The following is a 27,396-nucleotide window of genomic DNA, read 5'->3' as shown; positions in this document are numbered from 1 at the left end:
TGATTTGCTCATGCAGAGAAAGAAACCTTTGTAAAAACAAAACAAGGGGATATAAAAAAGTAGAAAAACGCATAGAAAGAACTGATAATGCTTCTCACTGATTTGTTTTATCCTGAACCACTGAAGAAGAAAATGCGTCAGACACCAAAAACTTGTACACACCACGACAATGAGATCATTACAGTCACCTACTGTAGTGCATGTGCCATTACATTTAACTGTAGCCCAATATGTCTAGCTATCCCTCTAAATTGAAGGACTCCATTCACCCTTTTGACACATCTGAGACCATATGGCAACATAAGCATCTCCACAACCAGAAGGCCAAATAAGGGCAGCCTTTTACCAAGCAGCATGTTCCATGACCTCAGCACCCATAAATCACATGACCGGCGAGGAGGCGTGTGGCGTGGGGAGCCGTGCAAGTGCTCCCTTTGAGTCTTTAAGTTGTATAATCAATAGATATAAAAATAAATGGCCTGGCCGCTATTCTCTCTCAGCTGGTCGACTAATAAAATCCCACTAATGCATATTTCATTTACTTTTATACTTATTGATCAACTGCACTCCAGTTAGTAAATCACGCATCTATCGATCCCTCAATCGTACCTCTGCCGGACAGCACATAACCAGCCATTTGCACCTCTGATAAAGACCTCGTCCATTGAATTCCACGCAGTAAATCTCTGCAAACTAACTTTTTAATTCGAAAATCGATATGTGTTCAAATGTCCCATTATTTCACCAGGCGAGCCCAGGATAGTGAAAGTAATACTCAAGATGCGTTTGGGGTTAACGAGGTTCAGTCATCGCTTTGTTTATTATGAAGATTCGGAGGAGAGACACTAACCAAGATTTTGCAAATGGCATCATGCTTGTAAAAAATGGATGTTTCTTAAGAGAGATCTTTGTGAAAAGAACTAAGCATGTCCTAAAATTAATTGCAAATATTTCATTTGTGGGTATTTTTTCCCTCAGGAGCTCAGTGTCTGATCCGAGATAAGTTCTCATAGCATCATTGCTCCTTTATTTAGTACTTGTGTGTGTTGGGCGAGGTTAATTGAATTTCTGTGTGTGTTTGTGTGCACTCTTTAATATAAATCATCGTAGATCTTTGGCCATTCCCACATATTTTTACATTCTACCTAACTCAAGTAGTAAGAAAAACAGCAGAAGTGAAAAGCAGATGTAACAGAGTGATCTCATCCTTATACTTCAACCTCAACTCAAAATTCTCAAAAGAAAAACGGCACAAGAACAAAAGCATTTTATATCAGGCAAAACATATTAGATAAAATATATAGCTGCTGGTTCCACCAGCTCAGTGGCCTTAGGGTTAGGGCGCCCAACCCGAGACTGGGAGATCGCTAGTTCGAGCCTCAGCCGAGTCAGACTTACTTTTACATTGGTACCCGTTGCCTTACCGCTCGGCATTAGGGGGTGAAATTTGGGAATTCCCAACAACAGGTCTTGCGACACATTGAGGGGGCTGGGAATACCCTCTTCTGTTTCAATATTCCTGAAAGAGTCAAGAGGGTGAGTGCGTCTTTGACTCTAGCCACCGCCCACTAGGGGGATATACATACATACATCCATCCCATCCATCCAATATCTTCGGCTTAGCCAGGCTCGTGTTGCAGGGGAGGCAGCTTTATAAGGGAAGCCCAAACCTCCGTTCTTCCAGCTCATCTGACGGGATCCCGAGGCATTCCCAGGCCAATCTAGAGCCATAGTCTCTCCAGCGTCTCCTGGGTCAACCCCAGGGTCGGTGGGACATGCCCGCTACACCACCTGAGGGAGGCGTCTAAGAGGCCTCCTTTATCAGATGCCCGAGCCACCTCAAATGGTTTCCTCTCAATGCGGGGGAGCAGTGGCTCCACACAGAGTCCCTCCTGGATGACTGAGTTTTTTACCTTATTTCTAGGAGAGAGCCCAGCCACACTGCGGAGGGAATTCATTTCAGCCACTTGTATCCGGGATCGTGTTCTTTCGGAGTTATATAAAAAAAAAAGTTTATTGAAGATACCACATTTTTCATTATCGAGTTACCAGCGTTAATTCAACACTGCTCCACTCTGTTCACTGAGGTAGGGATAAAAATCTACTCTGTAAGTGTTCATTTAGCACTGTTTATTTAAAGGTGCTCAGTAATGGTGTTATTTTAATACTTTAAATGGAGACTTTTAACAAGTAAATTGAGCCCCTTTTGCTAAACTAGAAAATATGGACTACTGAATAATACTGGCTTTTTCCATTTCATTTTAATGGTAACATGGTAAGTTTTTTTTACATACAAATAATTTTGTATTTGGTCCCTGTTGAAAATCAAAGATGACTAACAGAGCAATAAGAAAATATGGCTTTGTTTATCTAATCATAATGTAAATTATTTGTTGGGTTTTCAGTAGATTCAATCAGATTTATTAGACTACATGCGTTATTAAAAAAAATTAACATTCAATCAGTCTGTCCCTTGGCTTGTAGGCAACTTTTTCATTTGGCCCTTTGTCCGTTTGACTTTGACACCACTGTACTGGAGTATAGCCAAGACACAAGAAAAAGGAGTTGTGAGGAAAAAGTATGTGAGATGGATTGTTTTCAGGTCATATGAGATGTTTCTTAAAGGAGGAATAGTCCCTGCGGGTGCCGACTAAAAGATCGGTGACAGCGGGTCAATTGCAATCTTGGCGTCCACATCCAAAAGCAGATCTATCAATTAAAAAGAATACATCAAAGCGGAGGCGAGGTGCTGCGGTTACAAAATGGCTATTTATTTTCATCAGTGAACACAGCGCTTCAGGTGTGAGCAGGATCTCAAGATTAATAGAGCTATTCAAATGAATCAGAAAGGATTAGGGTCTCTTGGGAACATAATCAATAGCTCCAAATCAATAATCAATAGGCCACTCACACCAATATACTAACTGCTGACACAGAGATCTCACAATTAAAATGAAACTGTGGAAAGGAGGGGCAAAGGGACTATGATTTATCTCAGCGCGTGAAATGAGTCAATATTGAGAAGCCTCTCAGGTGGTAGGCATTTAAGAATCGCGACGTGCCTGGCGGGCCCTGCATTACCCAAGCAAGTCTTGCTCTGAGGCGAGGATAAGCGGCAGGCCGGCTCATCTCAGCCTCCATCACTTAACATCAAATTTTCCATTGTTGCCGTCAAGCGGCGCCAAACGGGAGATGACAGCTTTTATTAATATAATGTCGTTTCGGCGCCGATGCAGTACAAGATTAATTCCTACACCCGGACCTGAGGGTAAACACTTTTTTCCCTGGCCTGGGGAAAGAGAGGGGGGGGATCCATCAAAGTGCACAGAGGAAAGATCCTCAAAAAGAATGACGTTTTGGAAAAGCAGGTCGTTTATTTATTGAGGGCGTTGGTGATTTCAGTTCTTGCTTTATAGTTCTGTTTGTAGGGGGATTGTTGAGACTAACGCTGGAATGCAACTACTTTTCTCGGTAAGGAGTACGTTATTAATCCAATTTTCTAACCCAACTATCGCTACAACAATTTGCGTTATTTTAATTTTTCATTGTTTAAGAGCAAATCGTTAATAACAATGTCCACTGCAATTCGACAATTTCTTCTCCTTCCCTCTCTTCACTAAATACAGGCTGGGATGTTTAATTCCACCTATAAAACACAACTGAATAGAGTTATGGTGGCACTGTCTCAAGCACAGAGTACGAAAACACGTAATTTTTCTCCTGTATATTCTGTAAATTTCGGACTATAGGCCATGAATTTTTCCCAAGCTTTCAACCCTGCGTCTTATGCAACGATGCAGCTAGTTTGTGCATTTTTTTAACGGTCGCCAGGGGCGCCTGAGCCATTAAAGGAAAGAGTGAGACACATGTTAAGTGTGTCGAGGAAGACACTTCGCTCTTTGGGCATGAATAAAACTAGCATGAACAGACCCTCATCATGGACAACGTCTCAATCGAAAGGGGAGGGCTAACTGCCATATTGGGAATAATTTAACAAGTCTGCCCGTTTGTAAACGCAAATGATGTGCAGACGAACAGATTACAAGAAGCAATGCCTAACGATGCAGAAAGGTTTAAGGTGAATTTATTTTATGTCAGTTATGTGTTTTGGAGTAAATATTTTACACTGTTGGATTCTATGGATTATCCTTGATGTAAAAAAGCCATTTTCGCAGACATTCAAAGTTGCAAACAGCCAGAGGACGTATTGGTGAGTTACCTTAGCTTTAAAGTTTTCGGCTATCTTGTTTCAGACTGATTGTGATGTTTCTCTGAAAGGTGTATTTTGAAATGGTCATCATGACTTGAATCTCAAGAGATTAAGCTTTCCAATGATAAATGGAATGACTTATTTCAGTGACTAGTGACATCGTACAGACACGTATTTGTTTAGCAGAAGTCAGACGGCCGACCGGCGGAATGTTAAGGGGTTAAGGTACCATGCATTATAAAAACTCTTTCTGTCTTGCCGTCTTTCTTTGTAAATATCTCATGTCTCAATGTGGGCACATGCGACTTATAGTCACGGGCGGCTTATGTATGCACAAATTGGCTTTTCTTTTAAAAATGTACTGGGTTAGGCTTATAATCAGGAGCGAATTACCTTACCCGCATCCTGAGTCGTGTTTACAACTGTAAAATGAAATTATGTTCCAAAATGGATATGGAATGTCTCGCTGTATTAGCTTGCAAGCTCTCAAGGTTACATACGTCAAGAGATATGAAGATTTCACTGCTTCCACGTGTTTCTTCTCTTCGTTTTATTATGTGGATATTTTTAAGCAGTCTTAGGTGGCCGGTTTCAAAGCGAGTATATATGGTAATTTGTAACTGGTACTTTTTAGTGACTTTCAGAGTAACGCGCTACCTTTGGGTGTCAGTATTCTTAGAAACTTTAATTGTACACACACACATATATTATATATATATATATATATATACACACACACCGTATTTTCCGCACTATAAGGCGCACCTAAAAGCCTTTATTTTTTTCAAAAGCTGACCATGCGCCTTATAATACAGTGCGCCTTATATATGGATCAATATAAAGTCGCAAAGTCTTGCAACTAAGGCAAGCAGCCACCGGATAGACTTTCCCCCGAAGGCGAAGTAGTCCGAGGTGTATGCTGGGATTTATATACCGGCGTTTCATTTCCTAACCAATCTGTCAATCATCATTTGAATCAGTCACTATTGGCTAAAGTTATTCGGAGGTAAAGGGGGCTGATCCTTTTTATCATTTACAGGCTCGCATAGGCTAAAGGGGCGAAACAAAGCCTGCAATTGGCCGAAAAAGATGAATGTGAATCACACGTTGGGTTGCACTACGGCATAGAGAAAACATTTTTTACTATTCTGTATTTGTAAATATTTTACACTCCTGGATTTACTACACTCACGGTTGTAAGAAGACCATGGTTACGTATCATTATTGAACGTGATGGCTGCAAGAGAACTTAGGTGAGCTATGCGGCTTTATATTTTCCCAGTATCTTGTTTTAGAACGATCTTGATGTTTCTGTGATGAGTCTATTTTTAAACTAAATTCATTTCAAAGTGTTTATTGTCATATGCACAGTAAAGAACCCTGTTTCCCTGCACAATAAAATTCTTACTTTGCTGTCCACACAGTTGCCAGCAAAAAATAAAATGGAAACTAAAAAATGTTTGGTATTTCTTGAATCCCATGACCTTCCGAATGATATTTGGAACGATGCATTTGAGTTATTGGTGACATCGTACAGACACTGTTTCCGTACATGTCTGAGACACGTTTTTGCTTCTTTGCAAGCTTTCGGAATGTTAAGGGGGTAATAAGTTTGACTGAACTATCCGACTGTCTTGTCAACGTTCCCCATTGTAGCGCCTTATAATCCGGTGCGCCTTATGTATGGAAAATATAGGACCAAAACCTATTTTTGGGGGTGCGCCCTATAACCCGGTGCGCCTTATAGTGCAAAAAATACGGTATATATATATATATATATATATATATATATATATATATATATATATACCGTCACACACACACACACAATTATATACTCAGTAAAGTACTGATACTGTATATCTTATAGGGAAGGTTATCATTGTGATATTTTGTGCTAATTTCTCATTTTCTTCTCATGAAATTGCCTCAAAAATAAATTGTGAATTTCTTTTTTCTTTTTTTGTGTAATTTTTTTTTTAAACCGGGCTGGGTGCCACCAGGCTGAACTTACCCAAGCGCACCACAGGAAGTGGTGCCCTGAGGACCCTGGCGGTTAAGGATCCGTAAACTGTGAATCCAGATGGTAATTGAATTACTTTTTAAATGAAGTAACTAGTAACAGTAACTAAGGCATGTTTTTAAGGTAAGGCGTCTAACACTGGTAGGGGCAATGTATCAGGACACTGGAAGAAGCCAAACTCACTGGAGAGTGGATTTCAGCAGCTCGGGGAGACCGATTTAGCCAGCGCAGTCCGGCGGGACACATCACAAGCCCCTCTCGCCGATCACTCCCTCTCCCTCGTTCATTTGGGAGTATGATTTATACTTTTTGAAGTGAAGGGTCTTGAATCCCACTATAAAGGAATTAAGAGGTGTCCCCCGAGTCTGCCATTCAAATGAGAGCATGGCTGGGATATGAGGGCTTTTTAGCACAGATAAATTAGTATTCACAATGGCTCAAACTGGAATCTGAAGGAACCTTTCAGGTGGAGAAGAAAGAGTCTGTTTGGAGAGGAACGCCCTAAGAAGTCAGGGGCTTTTCATAGCGCTCGTGTATTTGCCCCTCATCAAGGAGAGCTTTGGGAAATAATCCCGCCTGTGTGTGTGGAACCAAATTAAGAATGCGCCATAAATAGGCAATCAGTAGTCCCGCAGTCGTGAGGCCAAAGGGGCCACTTTCTCTGCCATATACATACAACAGTTCCTGGTATAACCGGGAGCCATGTGCAAGCAGCGTTGAGGGAAACCTTTTTTCCACCATACAGCCGGATATGTATTGCAATGTGTTTTAGCGTTAACATTTGGTGCACTGACCTTGAAAACTTTTGAATAGCAATATTTGTTAATCGGAAAGTTTTCGCGCATGAACACTCCGTCTTTCCTCTACAATTGTGTGGGGGCACTATTATATTTATATATCACCTGCTTCTAAAATTGTATCTTTGCTAATCACTTGATAAATAAATAATGCAAAAAAGGAGCTCCCTTTACAGCTTCATTCAAGTTAAAAAAACACACTTATTTTTGACCTCATTCCATGAAAAATCTTGGTCGACAGGGAGATATTTTTGCTTATCTTATGTACACGTGAAGTCTTTTTAACTTTTCTATTTTAGTCGATCTACCATTTTACTATATTTGTATTTGCTTTTTTGAGTGAGATGAGAATAGTAACTAATCATCTGATATCGCCAATATTTCTTCTCGTTTGAAGTATTTTTTTTTCTCATTTTAGAAAGAAAAGGGATGCCCAAATAACTTGCTAATTTCAGTCATTCGTGTAGTCGTAAAAAATAAAACTATTACATTGTAACAACATCAGAAAATTTGGCCTGGTATTTCTTTTTTGTAAATAAGTTATACATATAGCTAAATAAATACAGTACATTAAGCATTACTGGAGAATGTCTTTGCCAATAACGTACATTTTTCCAGTACAGCATGGACTTTAATCTAAATGTGACAACATCATAAAATAAACAATAAGGTATTGCACTGATATCTACAGTACAGTTCTAGCAACACTTGTTTGTGCACAGAAATAACGGACAATTTAGACTATTAATGTATCTTACATGTAAAACACAACATCAACTAACAGGTTAAACACATTGTGGATTTTTCTAATTAGCTGCTACTTGCACATTGGACTAGAAGCATTTAAGGGAGTCTGTGTTCATCAATATATCGAGCTTCGTTCGAAAAGACCAAATCGTTTCTCCAATAGAAACATTCTCCAGAAGGGGAAAAGCTGAAGACTTAGGCGAAGAAGAGGGCTTTTGGACAACTTGCCATTTGGTCATGGTTATACATTATTGAACTATCGGGAAAATAATGAGACTTATAACTAACAAAACCTGCTGCAACTGAAAATATATGATTAAAAAGAAAAGTTTTGAGAAAAACAAAAACAATAATAACATTTGAATACAAGCAGCAGTCTGGCTGAATTATAATGGATATAACTATTACCTAGGAGGGTAGGTAAGTGTGAGTGGGTGGGTCAGTAGACAGACAGACAGACAGACAGACAGACAGACAGACAGACAGACAGACAGACAGACAGACAGACAGACAGACAGACAGACAGACAGACAGACAGACAGATAGATAGATAGATAGATAGATAGATAGATAGATAGATAGATAGATAGATAGATAGATAGATAGATAGATAGATAGATAGATAGATAGATAGATAGATAGATAGATAGATAGATAGATAGATAGATAGATAGATAGATAGATAGATAGATAGATAGATAGATAGATAGATAGGACAGATCATTTTATTTAGAGTTATGGATGGATGGATGAATAGCCTCTGCTGCATGTGTCCCACAAACAAATGACTGTACTCTTAAAATGCCTATAAGCTTAGGGGATAGCTGCCATTACATAAACATGTGTTGTTGGGCACCAATTGTTAAATACAAAGTTGTGATGAAGGTGCCAAAGCCCCATGTGTTGGTAAGCACAACAGAGCCACATGCATTTGTGAGTTAATTACTCCTATAAGTAGACAGTACTGGTTGAATCCCCAGACAGGAGGCTCCTCTCAGACCTGTCAGTCAGGAGAGCCCGAAACGGGCAACATGCCTCTCATAGTCAAGGTGTAGTGACAACTGTTAAATCAGAGGCCGACTGGCCCCACCACAGCTAATGAGATTAGCAAAGGCTTCAGCGCTCATTAACACAACATGACAACGTCTTATTAGAGTCGCCTGGATGCCCAGGAAAAAGCCCCTTGGTGCAAAATACTGTAGCTTTCTTTTGTGAAATTATTCTCAAATCTGAGGGTCGGTGTCTGATGTGTAAGATTGAACTTTTGTTTTCTAATGTCTTGCCTGCCCCTTAGATTCACTCTACGCTGTCCCAGTCTGATGCTGAGATTATAATTCATGGGTTTCTTACCTCCAGTCTTGTAAACTGTGATGGACAACTCTCCGGTCTACCGGTGTCTAGCGTCAAAATGTTGCTAAATGTTTGAGCAGGGTTTTAACTAGGACCCAGTAATGTGATCGCCGTACCTCAATTTAAGCTGACCGGCACTGGCTTACTGTCAGTTCACATGTGATTTTAAAGTTCGGTTAGTAACATACAAAATTTTGTATCGACTTGCCCCCTCATCGCTTTCTGATTTATTTTTCTCTGGTCTAAAAGTGATTTCAAGAGGCAAGAAGAAATCCGCAGGTTCGAGAGCGTTCTCCATTCGGGCATACTCTTCTGATATACGATGTGCAACCTCAGTGGAATTGTTCAAATTGATGCTTAAGAAACCCTAATATTCTGTAGCTTCTGAGTGATGTTGACGTACTACTGCTTAATTTTATGTTCCTGAATGAGAATGAGGCTGAGGCTGGTTGGTGCATGTATTTCAAATCATTGTACCACTTCGACATGATGTCCATCATCTAGAACCTGCTGCATTGATCAAGATTTTGGGGCAGCAATCGTTCAACTGGATATTTTATTATTACTTATATTCAACGTTGATGATGTCTGTGTATTTTCTGTTGATGCCTTTGCAGAACCTATTTCTGCCTGGTCATCCTGGGAGGGAAATAACCTCATATGCAGCCCCTTCTCAAGGTTTTTCATTTTCCTTATCATGAGGTTTTTCCTTGCCCGCATGTTAGTTTTAGATCAGGGGACATTGTAATGGTGGTCTTTGCAGACATCGGATACTCTTTGTGATTAAGGGCTATTTAAATAAACATTACTTGACGTGATGAAAAGGCCGCAGTCACTACTCTAAGTACTGCTTGTCTGGCTGCAACAAGAACAGAATACATATTGAATAGGTATACTGACCTCTTTTTTATTATTAGTGACATTAGAGGCCAGTGATCCCGCTTAAGTCTCCATTTCCGAAACCAACAGGTTCTTAGGTCGAACAATATTATAGCATTTAAACACTGAACAATAGAACCTCTCAAATGTACTCGTGCCCTGCCAAGCCCAAATCTAACATGTGGCAATCAATAATAGCAATAAAGTAGCAATCCGAAGCTGGAGGTCGACATAAATGGAAGTGGCACAAAAAGGCAAAGCGTGCCATGTGATCCCTTGGCGGGACGGGAAACACAAAAGGCAAAAGCGGCGACTCTGATCCGAGCCACCGAGTGACATGCACAATCTAATTGAATATCCTGCGCTGTCACATCCAATCTAAATTGGGCTGCTTTTGTGGAGGATGACAGCAAAGTGAGACACGTTCACTGCCCCTCCTTCTGGTTGTGCCCACATATGCCATGGCTGCTTCTACACACAACAACTGTCCGACATCTGCTACGTGTTGCCCGGGTTGCTCATCGCTGTGCCTGCGGGCAACTCCGGTGTCTCTGCCTGAATCACACCTAGAACCACTTGCTCTGCGACCTTTAAATACTCCAAGGTCACAAGGCACACTAGCAGAAAAAATAATTTAACCAGATTTGTAACTATATGTTCTTTTGATGCATTGATGCTTGTTAAGACTAGGATAATGACTTTCAGTTATCTTAACTTGGAAGGTAGGAAATTTTAAAAAGTGTTGGGTAAAAAAATAACCCATTCGGGAGCATGAGTGAACCGATCCAAAACTCCTGTTAATTTGATTCAGTTTAACCGGTATTATCTGCATTTCTTTACATAAACAATCACTGAAAATTGGGTTTTGACATATTTTGTGAAGATAGTTGTAGCCTAAAAAATAATATGGTTGTTTCACACAAAACAAGCCTCTCATGAACCTATCATTTTGTTTAAAACAGGAGTCTCATAGGTGCGACCAGTGGGCCAATCATATTGGATGATAATCTGAGGCCCATACTTAAAGGGACATAGTTTATTGTTTAGTGCCTCATAGTGGTAAAACAAACTTCACTTATAGAAAAAAAAACAATATTGATTTGTATAATAAGCAAAAATACATCAACTAAATGTAGATTTATATAACATGAGAGGGACCTGACATGAATGTCTCCCGTCTTACTGCCAAAGGTACCACCCTCACCAAACAAAAACCTCCAGTCGTTGTAGTTTGCTTTCTTCCTTGTGCTTTGTAGCACTTGTTTTCAGTTGCAAAATGCAATGCAACAACACCTGGTGGTCATTCATACACAGTGTCCCTTTAAGATATAAGTGCAGCCTATGCCAATTATAGGTTAATTTGTTACCAATTGATTGATTTTTGTTTATTTTTACATGATATTTTGAGAATATTAAAACTTAAATAATAAAAACCAAAAATCTAGTAATTTTATTTTAATGGCCCTAGAATTTGTTTCCCGTTTGATACAGTACAAAAAGGTAGACATCTTTTGTTTATGAGCCAAGAAAATCGTGAAAATCCATGCCTTTTTCTATGGGTGTCTAATTATAAGGTGCCTTCTTCCCACATAAAGAATTTTTGTTTAAAAATATCCCAAAGATGTTTCTTTTGATTTTTTAAACAAACCTTCCCCCAACCTAAATAATGTAATTGTTTGTTTATACAAAAGTGAGTAAATTTATTAATAACAAACTAAGTCTATATACGTTGTACAAATCAATCCAAAGTATCATAGTAATTTTAGGTAAGAAGTAAAGTGAGACCGGTATTTATGATGCAGTTCTTGGTGTTAAAAAGTTTGACATCTAACCAAGACAAACGGACGCTTCAAAAAAATGCATGAACGTTTACAGCAGATTGTCTTTACATGCCAGCACCACTGACCTTGTAAGGGCACTGGAGGATTTTGGGTCCTATAAGTGCTGATACATTGCAATGCCATATTGCTCACGCCTGGCAGCAATGGCGGGATCAGGACAAACACCCGTACAGTCTGCACATCTTCCTGGCCAGATGGTCCTCGCATCTCCAACACAAGAAGCAGATGTAAACGGGTGCAGGCTTCCCCAGAGAATCTGGACCATGTCTGGCTCCTTCCGGACTGACTCCCCAGGCCACAGCTCATCTGTACCACCTCTTGAAGCGTCACACTGCCTGGCAGCTGGAGAAGAGCACACACAGTATCATAAGAGGATGAGTGAGGATATATTAAGCTATGTTATCAAATCTAATAAATTTGATTTATTAGTCATTTTCTAATAAGCAATAATTTGAAAGTTTGCTGAATCGGGAAAGTTATAGTAAGAAGTTTGATATGCATGAATTGAGTCAGTGCAGATTAACGAACAAACAAAAAATACTAATCAGTTAAGTGAGGTATGTGAGCAAGCTAGTCAAATGAGTAGCTATTTTTTGAACAAACTCTTTCAGTGTTTAGGTTAAAACTGATTAAAATGTTGATATTTTTCATATTGTTGTTATTATCCTGTTCATAAATCTATTTAATCATGATTGTCAAGATTGACTAATGAAATCAAGATTTGGTTTTTGGGCTATATTGATCTGCCTTATATTAAGGTTTACCATTAGCGAAAAACGTAACAAAGCGCTAACTTTTGTGTCACCTTCAAAAAAATCAAAACAATATTTTTTGTAAACCTTGAACTTAGTTGGGGAATTCATCCACATCAAATAGTATACTACATTGGGACTTATTCCATTAAGAGAAATCGTCTGTGTCATGTGAAAAAGGCATATCTGCAAAAATTTGTTTTTGTTTGTTATCTACCGTAACTCATGGCCCATCACATCATTTTATGTGGCACGCAAGAGCAAAAAGTTCTCAGAATCTCTTTTTTGTAGAGAAGTTTTTTCATCCTCTGAGATAAATACATTTTGGATAGAAGGGTTTTTTTACTTGACAATGATAGAATGCAATGTCTTCTGAAGACCAAAACAAACACTTTCTTTTTAATAGGAATCAACAAGAGTTTAAGGACAGCTTGAATGGTGCCTTATATCAAAGTCAGGGGATATCCAAAAGGACAGCCTCCCAGTTCTAAATTACCCCGTAACGGATTATGCCTTATAAAAAACAAATCAGTCCTAATGAGGCAGAATTCCATAAGTCCACAAAGCCATAAAGGCAAGGGCAAAGAGGAAAATGTCATCTCGGTGTTTCGCTGTGGAACTTAAACCCCCGTGGCCCCCATTGTCTCAATACAAGGCAAGGAAGTGAGGCAAAAACACAGTATCCAGATGAGCACTAATCATTAGGATATAATCCCCAACTCCTGGGAGAAGCCGGCAAGTTTGCTCAGAGATTACGGACTCGTCACCATTTATTGAGCTGGGCTCATTCTGCTGAGGAATAAAGTGAATACGCAGACAGAAGGGAACACAACGCTGATAACGACTGATCTTGCGGGGCTCTTCAAACAAGCCACCGCAATCCAAATCCGTGCCCTCTTCCATGGGTGTCTGATTATAAGGTCATCTCTACTTCCCCAGGCTTCAGTAATGGGATTAGACTCAGAGATTTATGAAAATTAACTTAAAAAACTATGGAGCTTTTTAGGCTCCTTGTGGTGTTTTCTTTCTAAAACTAAATTACAGCAAGACAAAGGCGCGTAAGCAGCTGCATTGTTGTGCTCCCTTCCTGGTGGTCGGACAGGAGTCAGTCCCTGGGTCACGTCATGTGCTGTGCCGAACCCACAGTCAGTGTTGCGGGTAACACGTTACAACGGAATGCAATTACTTTTCTCGAAAACAAGTATTGTCATTGGTAACTAAAATTTTGTATCTCAACTGTCGTTACAACACTGGGTTCTGTTCATCCTAAACTTTAGAGGATTTGTTAAAAGAGTTACACGAAATTTGGAACTTTGTTTCTCTTAACTTAATTTCAGTAAACACAGATAATAAGGCGAAAAGGCATCGATGGATTTTGAACTTGCAAGGAGAACCAGGAGAAGGGTTCCCAGATAAGAACATTTCTTTTCCCTTCTAAAGCTCTCCTTATTCTGCTTCTTTTTAAATCAGATAACAGATTACAACGCTTTCGGTTCTTTATCGCTCTCGGTGTACTATAAGACACTCAATGCGTCAGCAACACAATGCTGATCAGGACTGTTATACAGGTTGGGTGTGTTGATATGTACGTACAATATTGCCGAGCAGGCCTCTCCCCGTTCCAATTAAGGAACCAAAATCAAGCTGTCGGGATTTTCTCAGCTTGCACTTGGGTGGAATGACCTTGAGGAGGAGCATTTTTGGACTGAGCACACAACAAAGGTTAATGGGATGAATTTGAGACCAACTAAATGCAAGTGCTTCAAAAGGCGCTTTTGCAATGGAGCGTACACTGTAGGATTATAAATACTGCTGTTGTACTATTGTCGACCCTTCATTGCTTTTGGCGTTCTTCCCGAACGGTTCACCCTGCCTGGATGTAACTATTAAAGCTGCTCGGCCCTCACGTCAGTGTGGCAGTCTACTGAGCAGCAATCAAGAGCTCTGGAGTTGTATAAGTGAGAAATGATTGACAGTGGGCGATGCCGATCCCATTTATTTCTTCTCCGGAGCTGTTTTCAGTCAAGACGGCTATTGATTTTTCCATAAAGTAAGAAAACAAGTACCGTTTAGGGGCTAGGGAGGTCAGTACAAATTAAACCGCAAGATGTAAAGCCTTGTGCCTTGTCCCATTACAGCACACCAAAAAGCACTTTGTCTCTAAATGTTTTAGACAACGATACGCTAATGACATTATCTAGCTCAAACTGCAATGTATCAAACTAGTGCTCATTTTAAAACTTATTCCCAGCAGGCCATTTTAGAGACTTGTGAGTAATTTTCAATGACCCACAGGATTTTTTTCTATTTGTTCTTGTTCTAGTCTTTTACCTTATTTTGTTTTCAAAGTCTTTATATTACATGTTTTACCCTGGAGTGCCATGTCTAATCTTGGGGCATACAATGTTTAACAAGGTTGATATCAATGGTAATAAAGACAATTCCAATCCTGATTTAGATTCTATGATTATCTTTTAAGAATATTTTACAAAGAGATTATTCTATTACCAGGCTTAATAATATATTTTTGTGAATATTAAAAGAGATTTGCCATATGAAACTAAATTGTTATTTGAAGAATGTAAGAAGCTCATATTGTTCTGTAACTGTCTTCCACAAAAGTTTTGCTTGGCCACATTTATGACAAGTTTCCATTATGCAATGGCTGTCAAAGTCAAATGGATGGAAGGGCCAAATAAAAATTTAGGCCACAAATTGGAAGCCTGACTGATGGAATGTTGACAGGTTTTTAAAAAAGGCATATAGTCTAGTGAATACAATTGAACCTATGGGAAACCTACCAACTGTATGATCAGATAAATAAAACAATATTTTCTTATGGCTTTGGCACTAATATTTAAATTTCAACAGCCACAAAAGACCCAGTCCCTTGATATAATAATGCCCGTTACCTTAACATTGATTGCAATAAACAGGTATTATTCAGACAACATCATTAGCCTATATATAACATTTGACCAAAAGTTGACCAAAATTACTTCAAAGAAAAAATAATAGCAATTTTCTTTTATTTACTTAATTACAATAAAGTTAATTGAAAAAACATACACAATGATTCTCTGTGTGTGATACGATAATGATTTAAAATCATTTCAGTGGCTGAAGAAAACCTTGTTGCGGGCCCATGGGCCATGAGTCAGGCATCCATCCATTATCTGCACCGCTTATCCTCAGTAGGATCACAGGGGTACTGGAACCCATCCCAGCTTCGGGCAGTGGGCAGGGGACACCCTGAACTGGTTGCCAGCCAGTCGCCGGGCACACAGAGACAGACAACTCACTCGCTCATTCACACATGGGGACAATTTGGACTGGCCAATTAACCTGACATGCATGTTTTTGGAATGTGGGAGGAAAACGGAGTGCCCAGAGGAAACCCACGCAAGAACGGGGAGAACATGCAAACACAGGAGGTTCAATCAGACATACATCTCTTATGCAAACTACTCAGGACATTTGCATCATCTAATTCGAGTGTTGTTTTAAAGTTCTTTAACCTGTTGTGCTCTGATATATAGTTTATATCAAATTTAAAGTATGGAATTGCTTCCTTTATTGGTATTCTTTCAAACTTGGAAGGAGAATCAAACAACCATACGCGACACAAAAAAATTGAACTGTGTATAGTACTGCATAGGTTACCTATTATGATTATCGTCTTAACAAACAGTTATAAATAAACAGTCATTCTTTAAATGTTGAATTTGCTGTATGTGATCATATACTGTAAACCTTTACAGCTATTTAGCTTGAATAAATAGAATTCATGCTTTAGAGTGCATGCCGGGACACTTGCTCAGGCAAAGCTTTAATTATAAAGCCTGAGAAAGGACTACATTTTGAAACAAATCAATACCAGAGCAAGTCAATTATTTACTTGTGATAATATTCCTGCAAAGGAAATAATGAGCTGGCCGATGCCAGGAGGCACAACTATCAAAGATCCCTCCCTGGTGATCATTTCAACTGCAGGAGACCGGTATGAAGAGGCTCATCATTCATTTTTAATGTCAGCTCGATACTATAAAGTGGAATGGAATGATTATGATACATTTTTGGAAGGGTCGCCAGGGGTTTAGTTGAGGACAGAGTGAATATTGACAAGCGGACTCTTAAGAAGGGACTATATAACATATTTCATTGCTTAAGGAGTCTTTGGGACATTGGTTCCCACTACTTTGTCAATTTTTGACACACAGATCAACAAATGCAAAAGGTGATTTTCATAACTTACTGCACATGCGATAGAAAGTTTCTGCAAAATATCAGAAAATACGTTTAGGCACTCAACGAGGGATGCGGCTAGTCTTGTTTTACTTTTCCGTTAGACACTTTTTTTGCTAGAGTTTAAAAAAAAAAGATTTCACTTCAAACTTTTAGTCAGAGCATAAATAGTATTTAAGGATGTCATTGAACCATATTCACCTTTAATAGGAGAAAAATATATCAAACACTTATAAAAGGTCATAAAATGAATCGTTGAATTCAATAGTGCAGCAAACGAATGTGTCACACGCCACAGAGTATATGTAATTGCTTTAGTATTCTCACTTAGTGTGATTTTCTCTTTTTTTAAACCTCTTGAGTGTCTGCAATAGAGTTTAAAATAAAAGAATTTACCATAATAAAATCTCGAGCAAGCACAACATTTGAAATGGACCCTGACAATTAATTGGAGTTGTTCATGCACCACACAGAAAGCCAGTACTGTAGGTACATGTAAAACACAGTCTCAAACCATGTAAAATGTGTCATTAATTGTAGATTACCAGATTACAGTAATTCTCTGTTCCCACCACATTTTAAAACAAAAGCACGGCTCGTGTATGACATCTGTGAGACATGGCTCAACGCCTCTTAAGTCGAATATGTTGCTGAATGAGGAAAAAGATAGAGGAAGAGAAAAAAAGTCATTTTGCATGTTTGCCATTTGAGTCGACTAGGAACAAATCATCTAAAATAAAAGTGTGTGAAATGAGTACAAAAGCCATTTAATCTTTTTCATCTTCCTCTTAATAACTGCAAATTCCCCCTCGGGCCCCTGAGAGCCAGCCTCTGTGTGCTGCCGCTACCTTATCTGTTGCCGCCATATTTCAGCGTGCTGAGCTGGTCCCTCAGTGCGCAGCCGCGGGCCTCCTCCACCCTGTCCTGCTGGAGAAGCCGGGCCCCAGGGCTCTTCATTGTTCAGGCCTGGGAGGCGGTCCGGAGAGAGCCCTGAAAGTCTGTGAGTGAGAGTATCAAAAAAAAAGAGAAGAAAACTTGAGCCACTGCTTCATTAGGAGAGTGCCTTTCACAAGCAAACATATCAGAGACAAAGTCCTTTCAGAGGCGGTAATTAGCAATTTGGAAAGCTTTCCCCCTCAGGATATGGAGTTTCAATTTAGTCAGCAGCTTTAGATTCTCAGTCACTTAATATTCATTGTTTCTGCCATCTTCCCAATTCCTCAATGTCCATTGTCTCGTCTTTCACTGGTGATAAAGTGCTTTATCTTTCGTGTAATTCCTCTTTTCAATGAGCCCTCTGCGAGAGAAGTTACTTTTTTATTAATGCACTTTGGAGAGGCTAGTGCGAACGATGAGGGTAGTTGCAAAGTGCCGCTCAGGTGCAGAGGTGACGATACTGTGGGGTCTGGGTTCTGTTCATCCTAAACTTTAGAGGATTTGTTAAAAGAGTTACACGGAATTTGGAACTATGTTTCTCTTAAGTTTCAACTTTAGCATACACAGATAATAAGGCGAAAATACATCATTGGATTTTGAACTTGCAAGGAGAACCAGGAGAAGGGCTCCCAGATATGAACATTTCTATCCCCTTCTAAAGCTCTCCTTAAGTCCCCCTTTTTATTAAGCCCTTAACGACAACGGCGGGCTGTCGGACTGTTGAGAAGCAGAGAAGTGTCTTCATAATGTCATCAGTCACTAAAATATGTCATGCCACAAATCTTTGGAAAGCTTAAACTCTTGGGATTCAAGACATGATTAATGAACTCATCACGGAAACATCATAGTCAGTCTGAGACAAGATACCCGAAAGTTATTAAGCCGGTATATCTCACCAATAACGTGCTCTGATAGTCAGCTGATGACACAATTCTCCAAAAGCATTGCCTTGGTTCATTCACGACAGTCCACTGAATCCAACCGTGTAAAATATTCACTCCAAAACACCCAATTATGCCAACAGATAAAAAAGAATCCGCCTAAAAGCAACGATCCTTGTTGTAATCTGTTTGTTTCGCCCCCTAGTTCCTTTTTAAAAGTAAACAAAGTTGTAAAATTATTTCCAATATGGCTGTTAGCCTCTGACTTTTCGATTGACACCACTACTGACCAATTGCAAGCTTTTTTTTCACAGTCGTTAGCCCATGATAGCCTATGAGGGCCTGTGTTGAAAAAAGGGTCATGACCTACTTTTGCTTCTAAAATGTTCAGTCAGTAGCGACCAATTCAAATGTCTAAAAATTGGCCGAAGTAAAATACACGGTTAACGAGGTTTTTAGATCTGTAAACTGGTCGTTTCCAGATGTCCCCTTTTCGAAACGTCTTGGCATACCTTTAGAAAAATGTTTAAAATACAATATCAGTTTTTCAGATTGTGATCAAATTTGACCTGGGGCCAGGTAAGGCTTCATGCTATTGTCCCAGCTGTTCAAAATAAGATGACCTAGCTACACTCATCTGAAGGCATGTGATTGCAAAAAATATTAGGCGAAAATAAAAACCTTCTTTTTCTGTGTGTTCCAACTAAGATTTCTTAATTTAAGTAGCACTTGCAGGGATTATTTTCTGTTAGGGACAAAACTTCAGAGTGTTACCTTTCAAAAGAGAACAAAACCATCCACATACTCCCGTTCAAGAACAGCTTATAAATTTACTGGGTATGTCTTGGACGGGGACTTTCGGCAAATTTTACAGAACTGGTAAGGGGTTGAATCTTCAAGGTTAGAAATAAACTGATCAGCCAAAAGGGGTGTGGGATATCAAGGATCAGCCACATGATTGACATTCAAAGTTAAAAATAAACAGTACAGCCAAAAGGGGTGTGGGATATCAAAGATCAGCAACATGATTGGCTGATAGAGACAATAATGCAATAGTCAAAACAACAAACAACAGCGAGTCCAAAGAAAATTCCCTTTGCACTCATCCAAAAGTAAAAAACTTATCAGTTACTTTTTGCTGCCATGTCCTGGCTTAAAATCATGATAGCAGCCTCAGTCAGCTAAATCAATGCATTTCCCAGATGTGCCTCAATAAACTCTTAAGTTTTTAATGTTTTTTGGGGTTTGGGATGGCGTTTGGACTCTACTAAAAGCCTGCGAGGACCGGCATGATGCCATTTTGCAGCACTCCCTCCAGCAGCCATTACTCAAACCTAATGTGTTCCGCCCAGAAGAGCTATGATAAAAAGTAAGAAAAGCAGATAGGGCTTTTTGAACTCAGGTGGGCATTGTTAACACACAATAATAGAGAAGATATTTAACTTTCAGCGTTTTAAGGACCTTGCTTTAACTCCTGTAGATCCGGACGACTTTCACGGAAACCGGAGCTCTGATGTCTATAGCAGCCAGTGGCACTCAATGTGTGAAAGTCTGAATGAGGACTCTTTTCAATCCATTATCATTGCCATGACAACACATATAAGTTAGAATGCACCGATGTACTACTGCCATAAACAGTTTATGAAGCCACCTCACATACGGCACCTCAAGGGGATGTGGACGGGGTTATTTAGGGGGGAGTCTGGATAAGACATTCATTTATCTTTGCAAGCACAGTGGCTTTGTTTTAAAATGCTGCCATTCATTTGCAATTGCCATTGTTTAATAGAAATAATTGATTTTTGCCTCTTCGCCAACAAGCACACGAGAGACCCATGCGATTAAACGTTTTGTCTCCGGATCTGAATTCCGAGATCTGCATCGATGCTGGAGCAAATTTGGCCAACTCATTAAAACCTTGAAGCATCTAACGCAAAACGTTAACAGAGGAAGGCAGGGGATGAAATAATGAATGTCGTGAGAGAGTGAGCTATCTTTCCTGGGCAGAGCGTCACTTGGGACGCAAACTCTCAGCCAGCAGAAATGAGCTACCTATCTGTGAGAAGAGTGACTGCTCCATCCCATTTGATTTGGCTCCGCTATCATCTCTTAAGAAGATGTCAGCCTTGCTTCTTCTATTGCTCGGAGCCTTTATCAACCGCTGCACCATTTCCCTTCCCAAAAAGAGGAGGGAGGGAGGTATTTCAGTGCCTTTCAGGGAGCAACACGAAAGAATAAGTGTTATGCGATAAAAAGGGTTTGTTAAATAGATCTGTCTATTTGTATGGTAATAATGATCGCTTAAAGACTCAAAGCTCCGTGACTTGTAGAACAAGGAAACAAATTTGTATTCTGCTGTTATGCTCACACGACTCGGCAAACGACCTTGGAAAACTTTCACACAGGGAAAAAATATGTGTTGGATATGTGATGTTTTTTTTCTTTGTTTGTATCATCCTTTCTGTCTTTGTAAAACAGAAGTGCCGCTCAACTTGTGAGCAAGCCACATGCCTCAAACTTTCTCTCTTGGGGTCTTCTGCATGCTTAAAATATGATCTGATACAGATCTCTACTTATATTTCATTGGGAAGATCAACTCATATCTTCGAGATGGCAATTAAAGAAAAACGGTATGACAGTATCCCATCGATTTTTGCAAATAATCCATCCCATTACCCTCTCCCGTATGAAGAGAATGTCCAAACATCTGTTTACTAGTGTATGTGCAGTTTACCTTATCCGGGAACATTTTGATAACTAAAAGCACTGTGGACTTGTAGTAAAGAGATGAAGGATAAACGCAAACTCGCTGAAATATGTTCATGTGTATTAGTTAATTTTTCCATGACAGTAAAAATGCCAGTTATTTCCATCTCTATGTAGTGTTGAAGAGGATCTACAGAGCAGAAGTCAATGGAAGGAGAACAAGAGGAAGGCCGCAATTGACGTGGATGAAGTGTGTTATGAGTGCACTGCAGGAAAGAGGTCTAAATATAATGGAAGCTAGAGCTCTTGTTGGTGATAGAAAGGAGTGGAGAGGTGTTGTGAAAGGATAGTGGGCTTGTGGATGCGTTCTTAAGGATGGGCTGGGCACCCGTATGATGCGGCAGGGGTAAACCAGTGAAAGCTGTCGGGCCCTGCTGTTGAACAAAAGAGTGTGTTATGTCACCCTGACCCAAGTGGAGTGGCCGCTTTCTGGTGTCCCGTTTCATCTGGAGGGACGAAAGCATGACCAACTTAGGTGCCGAGGTGCCTAACTTGTTTGGGTGTTTTGTGCAATTGGGTTGGCCATCGTCAAAAAAAATTTGTGTGTGTTCTTTTGCTATTTTTTTCCCTTTTATTTTCTTTGTTATTGCTGTCGGTCACCCCTCTTGAGGGATATGACCAAGGTAGACAGTGGACGCAGCAATGGAGCACAGTTTTGGAACAAGGAGGAATTGGTATGGTACTACGCTGATTTTGGGCAATGATAAGAATAAAATCAGTATTTATATAATGTCAAAGGTTATATGGAGGAATGTCAATGTACTCAATGGCTGCAAATCAGCGCCCAGGAAACACAAGGAAGTTCTCCAATTTATTTGAGTGTACTGATGCTTGTAAAGTGAAGTACGGTTGAACCTACTGAAAAACTGAAAAAGTATCTGTGGAATCTCTTAATGGAAAAATATCTGCCATGCACAGATAATGCAAAAGTCAAACTGCAAAATGCCAAGTAAATAATGTAAAAATAAGTGTGGACATCCCTGCAGAAATATTGTTGACCGAACTTTTAGTGTAGTGTAGTACAAATAAAATAATTCAGTTATAATTTTACAAAAAAAATAATGTTATTCAAAAACATATGTTTCCAAAATTGAAACTAGTTAGATAGTTAAAGTGTATAAATATAGATAAAATGACAAGACAAGGAATTATACTTGGAGAGAGTGAGCATCCTGAAATAAACTTTCAAAGTCTTATTTCAGATGTTCGCCTCACAAGTAACTTCTGATTATTTTTTGTTTTTTTTTTCACAAAATGTTGAGCTCTTCTAATTGGCTTTTTTGTTTTATTTCAATAAGTGTTTCACCCAAAATTTTTATCGATAAACATTATTGAGTTGGCGTTCATGTTTGGAGGGACGGCCCACCACACAAAAGGTTTCATTTGTTTAGGTTTCAAAGAGACGCCTCTTAGACAACAACCTAAAATTGAAACACACTAATGAATAATCCATTCATTTGCAAAAAGGTAGTGTGTTGTAATGAAGTATGTAAAAAAGTAGGATAAAACGTGTTGTAAACCCCCTCCAACAATTAGAGTTGTTCTTTCCACCTTTAAATACACTATAAATTCAACTATAAATTGAAGGAAAAGGAGCTGGAAAATGAGTGTGGCTCCTGAGGCCTGATGTAGAAGGCACTCGAGGTAAATTGATTAGCCTGCTCATTTTGTCTGATTATTCAAGGCAGGTTAGCACAGAATGAGCAACATTTACTACTGATTATCATCCTTATAAGAAAAATTGTGTTGTACAATCCGCAAGCTTAATTCGAGAACTGACAATTTCCTCCTTCCTAATTTTTTACATCTCAGTGTGAATTTCTAGATGTTTCTCGTGAATAATCAAGAAGTGGTTCATTAATCAAGGAGAGTAATTTGTGGTGGTGGACAATTTGAAAATGTTATTAGTGGAATCAAGCAACCGGTAAACTTCAATAAATCAGTCGACATCTTTCTTTGGTCAACACTTTGTCACCAATGTTTTAGGACCAGGAGACAAAGGTAGACATTCCATCGATCTGTTGTTAAACAATACAATATAGTTGCCGCTTTTTAGGCCACAAATATGGAATGTGGTGAAATCAGTTTTCATATTTAAAAAGGGGAAAATGCGTTACTTGTCGAATTAAATTAAGGAGATTCTCAGGAAACTTGAAGTATTTTCAAAGGGTATTTGAGCTCACGATATAGTGCCATAAGGTATAAATTCGGTTTCAGAAACATTGTCCCTGAGTTTAAATTATTCTAAAGTCTTCAGAGCAGCACATTGGTGAGTATCAACCCTCTGGGAAAGTTTTCAGCATGATGGCTGTGATAGGTCTTTGTGCCAAGTTTTGCTTCCTGTATGACATCATATGGCAGCGTCAAGGCGACCCATATTAGGGTTTTTACAGCTTAAAGCAAGTTAAATTGTGGTCATGCGATGTTGCCACAAGAGTAAATCTGTCAATTATCAAAAAAGACAACAAAATGTTTATTCCAAACAAATATAAATCATATTAATGTGTTTATATTTTTAAAACTTTACAAAATGAGATTTAATACACTTTAAGGCATTATTTTTCTAATAATGAATTTGATGCCTTTTTTTTTGTTTGAACAATTTTATTGACTCTATTAACAGCAAATAAACAATGTGAGGTTTGAACATTTTTTTTCAAGGATCAGTGGGAACCCTGCATATGCCGAGACTCGGCAGCTGAGTACACACAGCATGTTGAGAAAAGCGAAGGTATCAGTACAGACTGTTAACACTTTGAAGCTTTATTCTTTCTAAAAAGGCACTGAGAGATGTGGTTTAGTGTACGTCCGCAATTGCCATGACGACCCAAAGCATGTAATACCTGCAGCGGATACAATGGGGGCTGAAAAGTCCTTTCAAAATGTATGCATGGTTAATGCATAAATTCAGTGTTCTTGTAATAAAATATCGTTTTGCAAGCTGAGTGCAAGGTACCAGGGATATTTAGCTTCTACCTTCTATAAAAATTAATATTGCCTATTCACAAATAAAGTTTTTCTTTTAAATATATCCTTATCTTATTTTTCTTGAAAAATAAGAGGTAACTTATTAAAATGGGCAAAATTGAGTGATAATTTTGCCGATTTTAAAGATTTAAGACACTCAAAAACAGTAAAATTATGTGTTCTACATTTTGCTCATTTTAAAGATTATCTTACATTTTCAATTATATACATATCTTGATGTATTTTAGTATGTATTAGTGTTTTTTTAGAATCTTAGGAAGGGAGCAAAATTATCTGCTACGCACCGTTAAGGAAAATTCTCATTTTAGAGATTATTGTTCTTATTTTGTCAGAGAAAAAAAATTGAGAAAAAAATGGAAAAAAAGATCTTGTTCCAGATTTTAACTATTGCAATGAGTTATGTGGGAGTTTTTTTGTTTTCTTTTATTTGCATCTGGTTGGTAAAAAGAAAAAAATCACAGGGCGTACAAGAAACGTCTAGGTGTCGTTATGGAGCATTATCTGCATTTGGTTTATTATTTGATTTGATTCGAAAAGTGACTACTGATGTTGAGGGTGGGGTGCATCGTTTGAGGTGTCCTCAAAAAAAGTTGAACGTTCAATATTTTCTTTATAAAGTATGTGTTAACAACGCCCAACTGAAGTCAAAGAGCCCTGCATTTTTTTTTCACTGTTCTTTTATCTTACTTTTCGCAAAGCTGTTTGGGGCGGAGCACATCAGGTAGGATGAATGAGCGGCAAGGGGGCTGCTCGAGACTGACATCATGATTTTACCGTGGGTTTTTTTAAATTTTTATTTTTTAGTGCAGCATGAAAATGGTGAAAGAAAGAAGTGGTCTGCTTTAGAATCAGTCCAAATGGCAACTCACCAAGAAAATTGTATTTGCGCACATCATGAATGACACTGCAAGAATGACACAACCCTGGAGATGGCGGCCACAAGTAAAAAAGTTAAAAATTTCTATAGCTCCCTTAAAGATTGAATAATGTGAGCTGTGCTCACTAAAAGCAATATATTGACTGCGACATTTGATATTGCTGACACCTTTAGAGATGGAGCACCTTTTACTCGATGCATCGTCTCAAGACCCTTTTCATCACATCGCATTCTCACGGGAGCGTCATCTTCAACTTTGGTTTCGACAAACAACTGCACTGGCTAATTACAACTCTTTCAATCGTGTCAAATGGGTGTTAAGAGGTCGCTACGATTTCCCCTCAGACTCAAAGCAAAGATGGTAGAGAGGGAGGGCTCCGGTTAGTAGCTCACCTCAGCCACATTAGCCAGGCCTGCAGACTGCTCTTGCTTCTTAGTGGCCTTTCCCAGCCTGGTCACCAGTTTCCATTTATCTGCAGGGGTAACTATAAAACTCTGTCATGAGGCAGGGTGGGTTTTTTTGCTCAGCTCAGCCCAGCTGGCAGATTGAGAGCCCCCTGTAATGCACAAGTCTGATTTTATTATTCTTGCAGCAGAACACTATTTCATCAAGTGCATGATTCCACAGAGGAGAAGAGAGGAGATAGCTCGGACCCAGCTATAATTCTTCCAATCAAACGTTCCAAGGGGAAAAAATGAACGGGTGCCATCAAATCCCAGAATAATGCTGCCAGATTTTATGTAAAAAGAAGGACTGATGGACAAATACAGGAAGGCAAGACAAGTTTAATGATGTGTGTTGAGGAGGTGAGATTGGAAAACTGACAGAGAAAAGCAGCCTCTTTGCTGGAATATAAATTGTTGTGCGCTGTAAAAAGGCTTTTATCTGGAGTGAATATGGGACGTAATACACAGGTCAGGGTTAAGTCATTTTCTCCGGCAAGTTAAGCGAATAATGAAAGCGAAGCCGCATGGAGAGGAGCACTGCTACTGCCAGTTTGTCTTCATTTATTATGCCAAATCTCATGATTTTGGCGTTGGCGCGGCGAGTGCTCTGGCGCGCACCGGTGGACGACATATCGCTTAATTTACACAAGGTAATGAAAGCAGGGAGCGGGAGGACAAAACAATTTACCTGCTGACACGGGAAGAAGTGATTTGCGAACACAGAGGGGGTAGAGAAAGAGCAGGGGGGATGGCCGAGCGGGCGGGGGCGAGAAGAGGAAAGGGGTATGACAGAAGGGTGGATGTGGACAATGATGAAACAGACAGAGGGGTCTCAAGCCTCAGCAGGTGATGATGGAGGCTTCAATGAGGCGACGGTAAACTCTCACTCGCACCCGCCTCCTCCACCCCTCTCGCCAAAACACGCAATCAGGGGGCGAGACTGACCTCAAATCTGAAGTGTGCTGACAAGGCCCTTGTTTTCCTTGCTCCTCCTTCAATTCTAATCACTTATCACAACGCCACTTGTGCTGCAGAAGCAGGCAGGTACACTCTGCAACAGGTACTCTAGCACTAAAGACCAAATGTTTGATGTCAATCTAGACTACATTACCTCCAGTTTGCAACTTGCTACCAATAGAATTTGTATATGAACAAAATATAAATTCTTTCTTATAATAATATTTATCTATTCTTGCGCTAGTATATTACAGGGCCTGGCACTTTATAATTATAGTAATATATATATATATATATATATATATATATATATATATATATATATATATATATATATATATATATATATATACTGGACTGTCTCAGAAAATTAGAATATTGTGATAAAGTTCTTTATTTTCTGTAATGCAATTAAAAAAACAAAAATGTCATACATTCTGGATTCATTACACATCAACTGAACTATTTCAAGCCTTTTATTATTTTAATATTGCTGAATTTGGCTTACAGCTTAAGAAAACTCAAAAATCCTATCTCAAAATATTAGAATATCATGAAAAAGTATACAAGTAGGCTATTCAACTAATCACCTGAATCATCTAATTAACTCGAAACACCTTGCGAGGGTTTCCTGAGCCTTAAAAACACTCAGCTTGGTTCAGTAAACTAAATCACTGCTGATCTGACTGCTGTCCAGAGG

At 39.2% G+C, this 27,396-nt stretch overlaps 1 protein-coding gene across 1 annotated transcript in view; it reads right to left on the bottom strand.

Annotated features, from left to right (window-relative positions):
* LOC148351750 (uncharacterized) overlaps positions 1-27,396 on the bottom strand; it is a 45,977-nt gene that overhangs the window by 14,153 nt on the left and 4,428 nt on the right. Inside the window, exons 2-4 of the mRNA XM_088354595.1 lie at positions 25,686-25,849; positions 17,693-17,842; positions 11,913-12,189 (exon numbers count right to left, since the gene is read on the bottom strand). Coding sequence (XP_088210721.1) covers positions 11,913-12,189; positions 17,693-17,710 — 295 coding nt within the window. The 5' untranslated portion in view covers positions 17,711-17,842; positions 25,686-25,849. The remainder of the gene's footprint in view (positions 1-11,912; positions 12,190-17,692; positions 17,843-25,685; positions 25,850-27,396) is intronic.

This window comes from Urocampus carinirostris, chromosome 15 (genome assembly GCF_059441175.1).
Source record: "Urocampus carinirostris isolate Australia breed hairy pipefish chromosome 15, RoL_Ucar_1.0, whole genome shotgun sequence".
NCBI classification, from domain to species: Eukaryota; Metazoa; Chordata; class Actinopteri; order Syngnathiformes; family Syngnathidae; genus Urocampus; species Urocampus carinirostris.
This window is presented reverse-complemented; position numbering and strand designations above follow the sequence as displayed.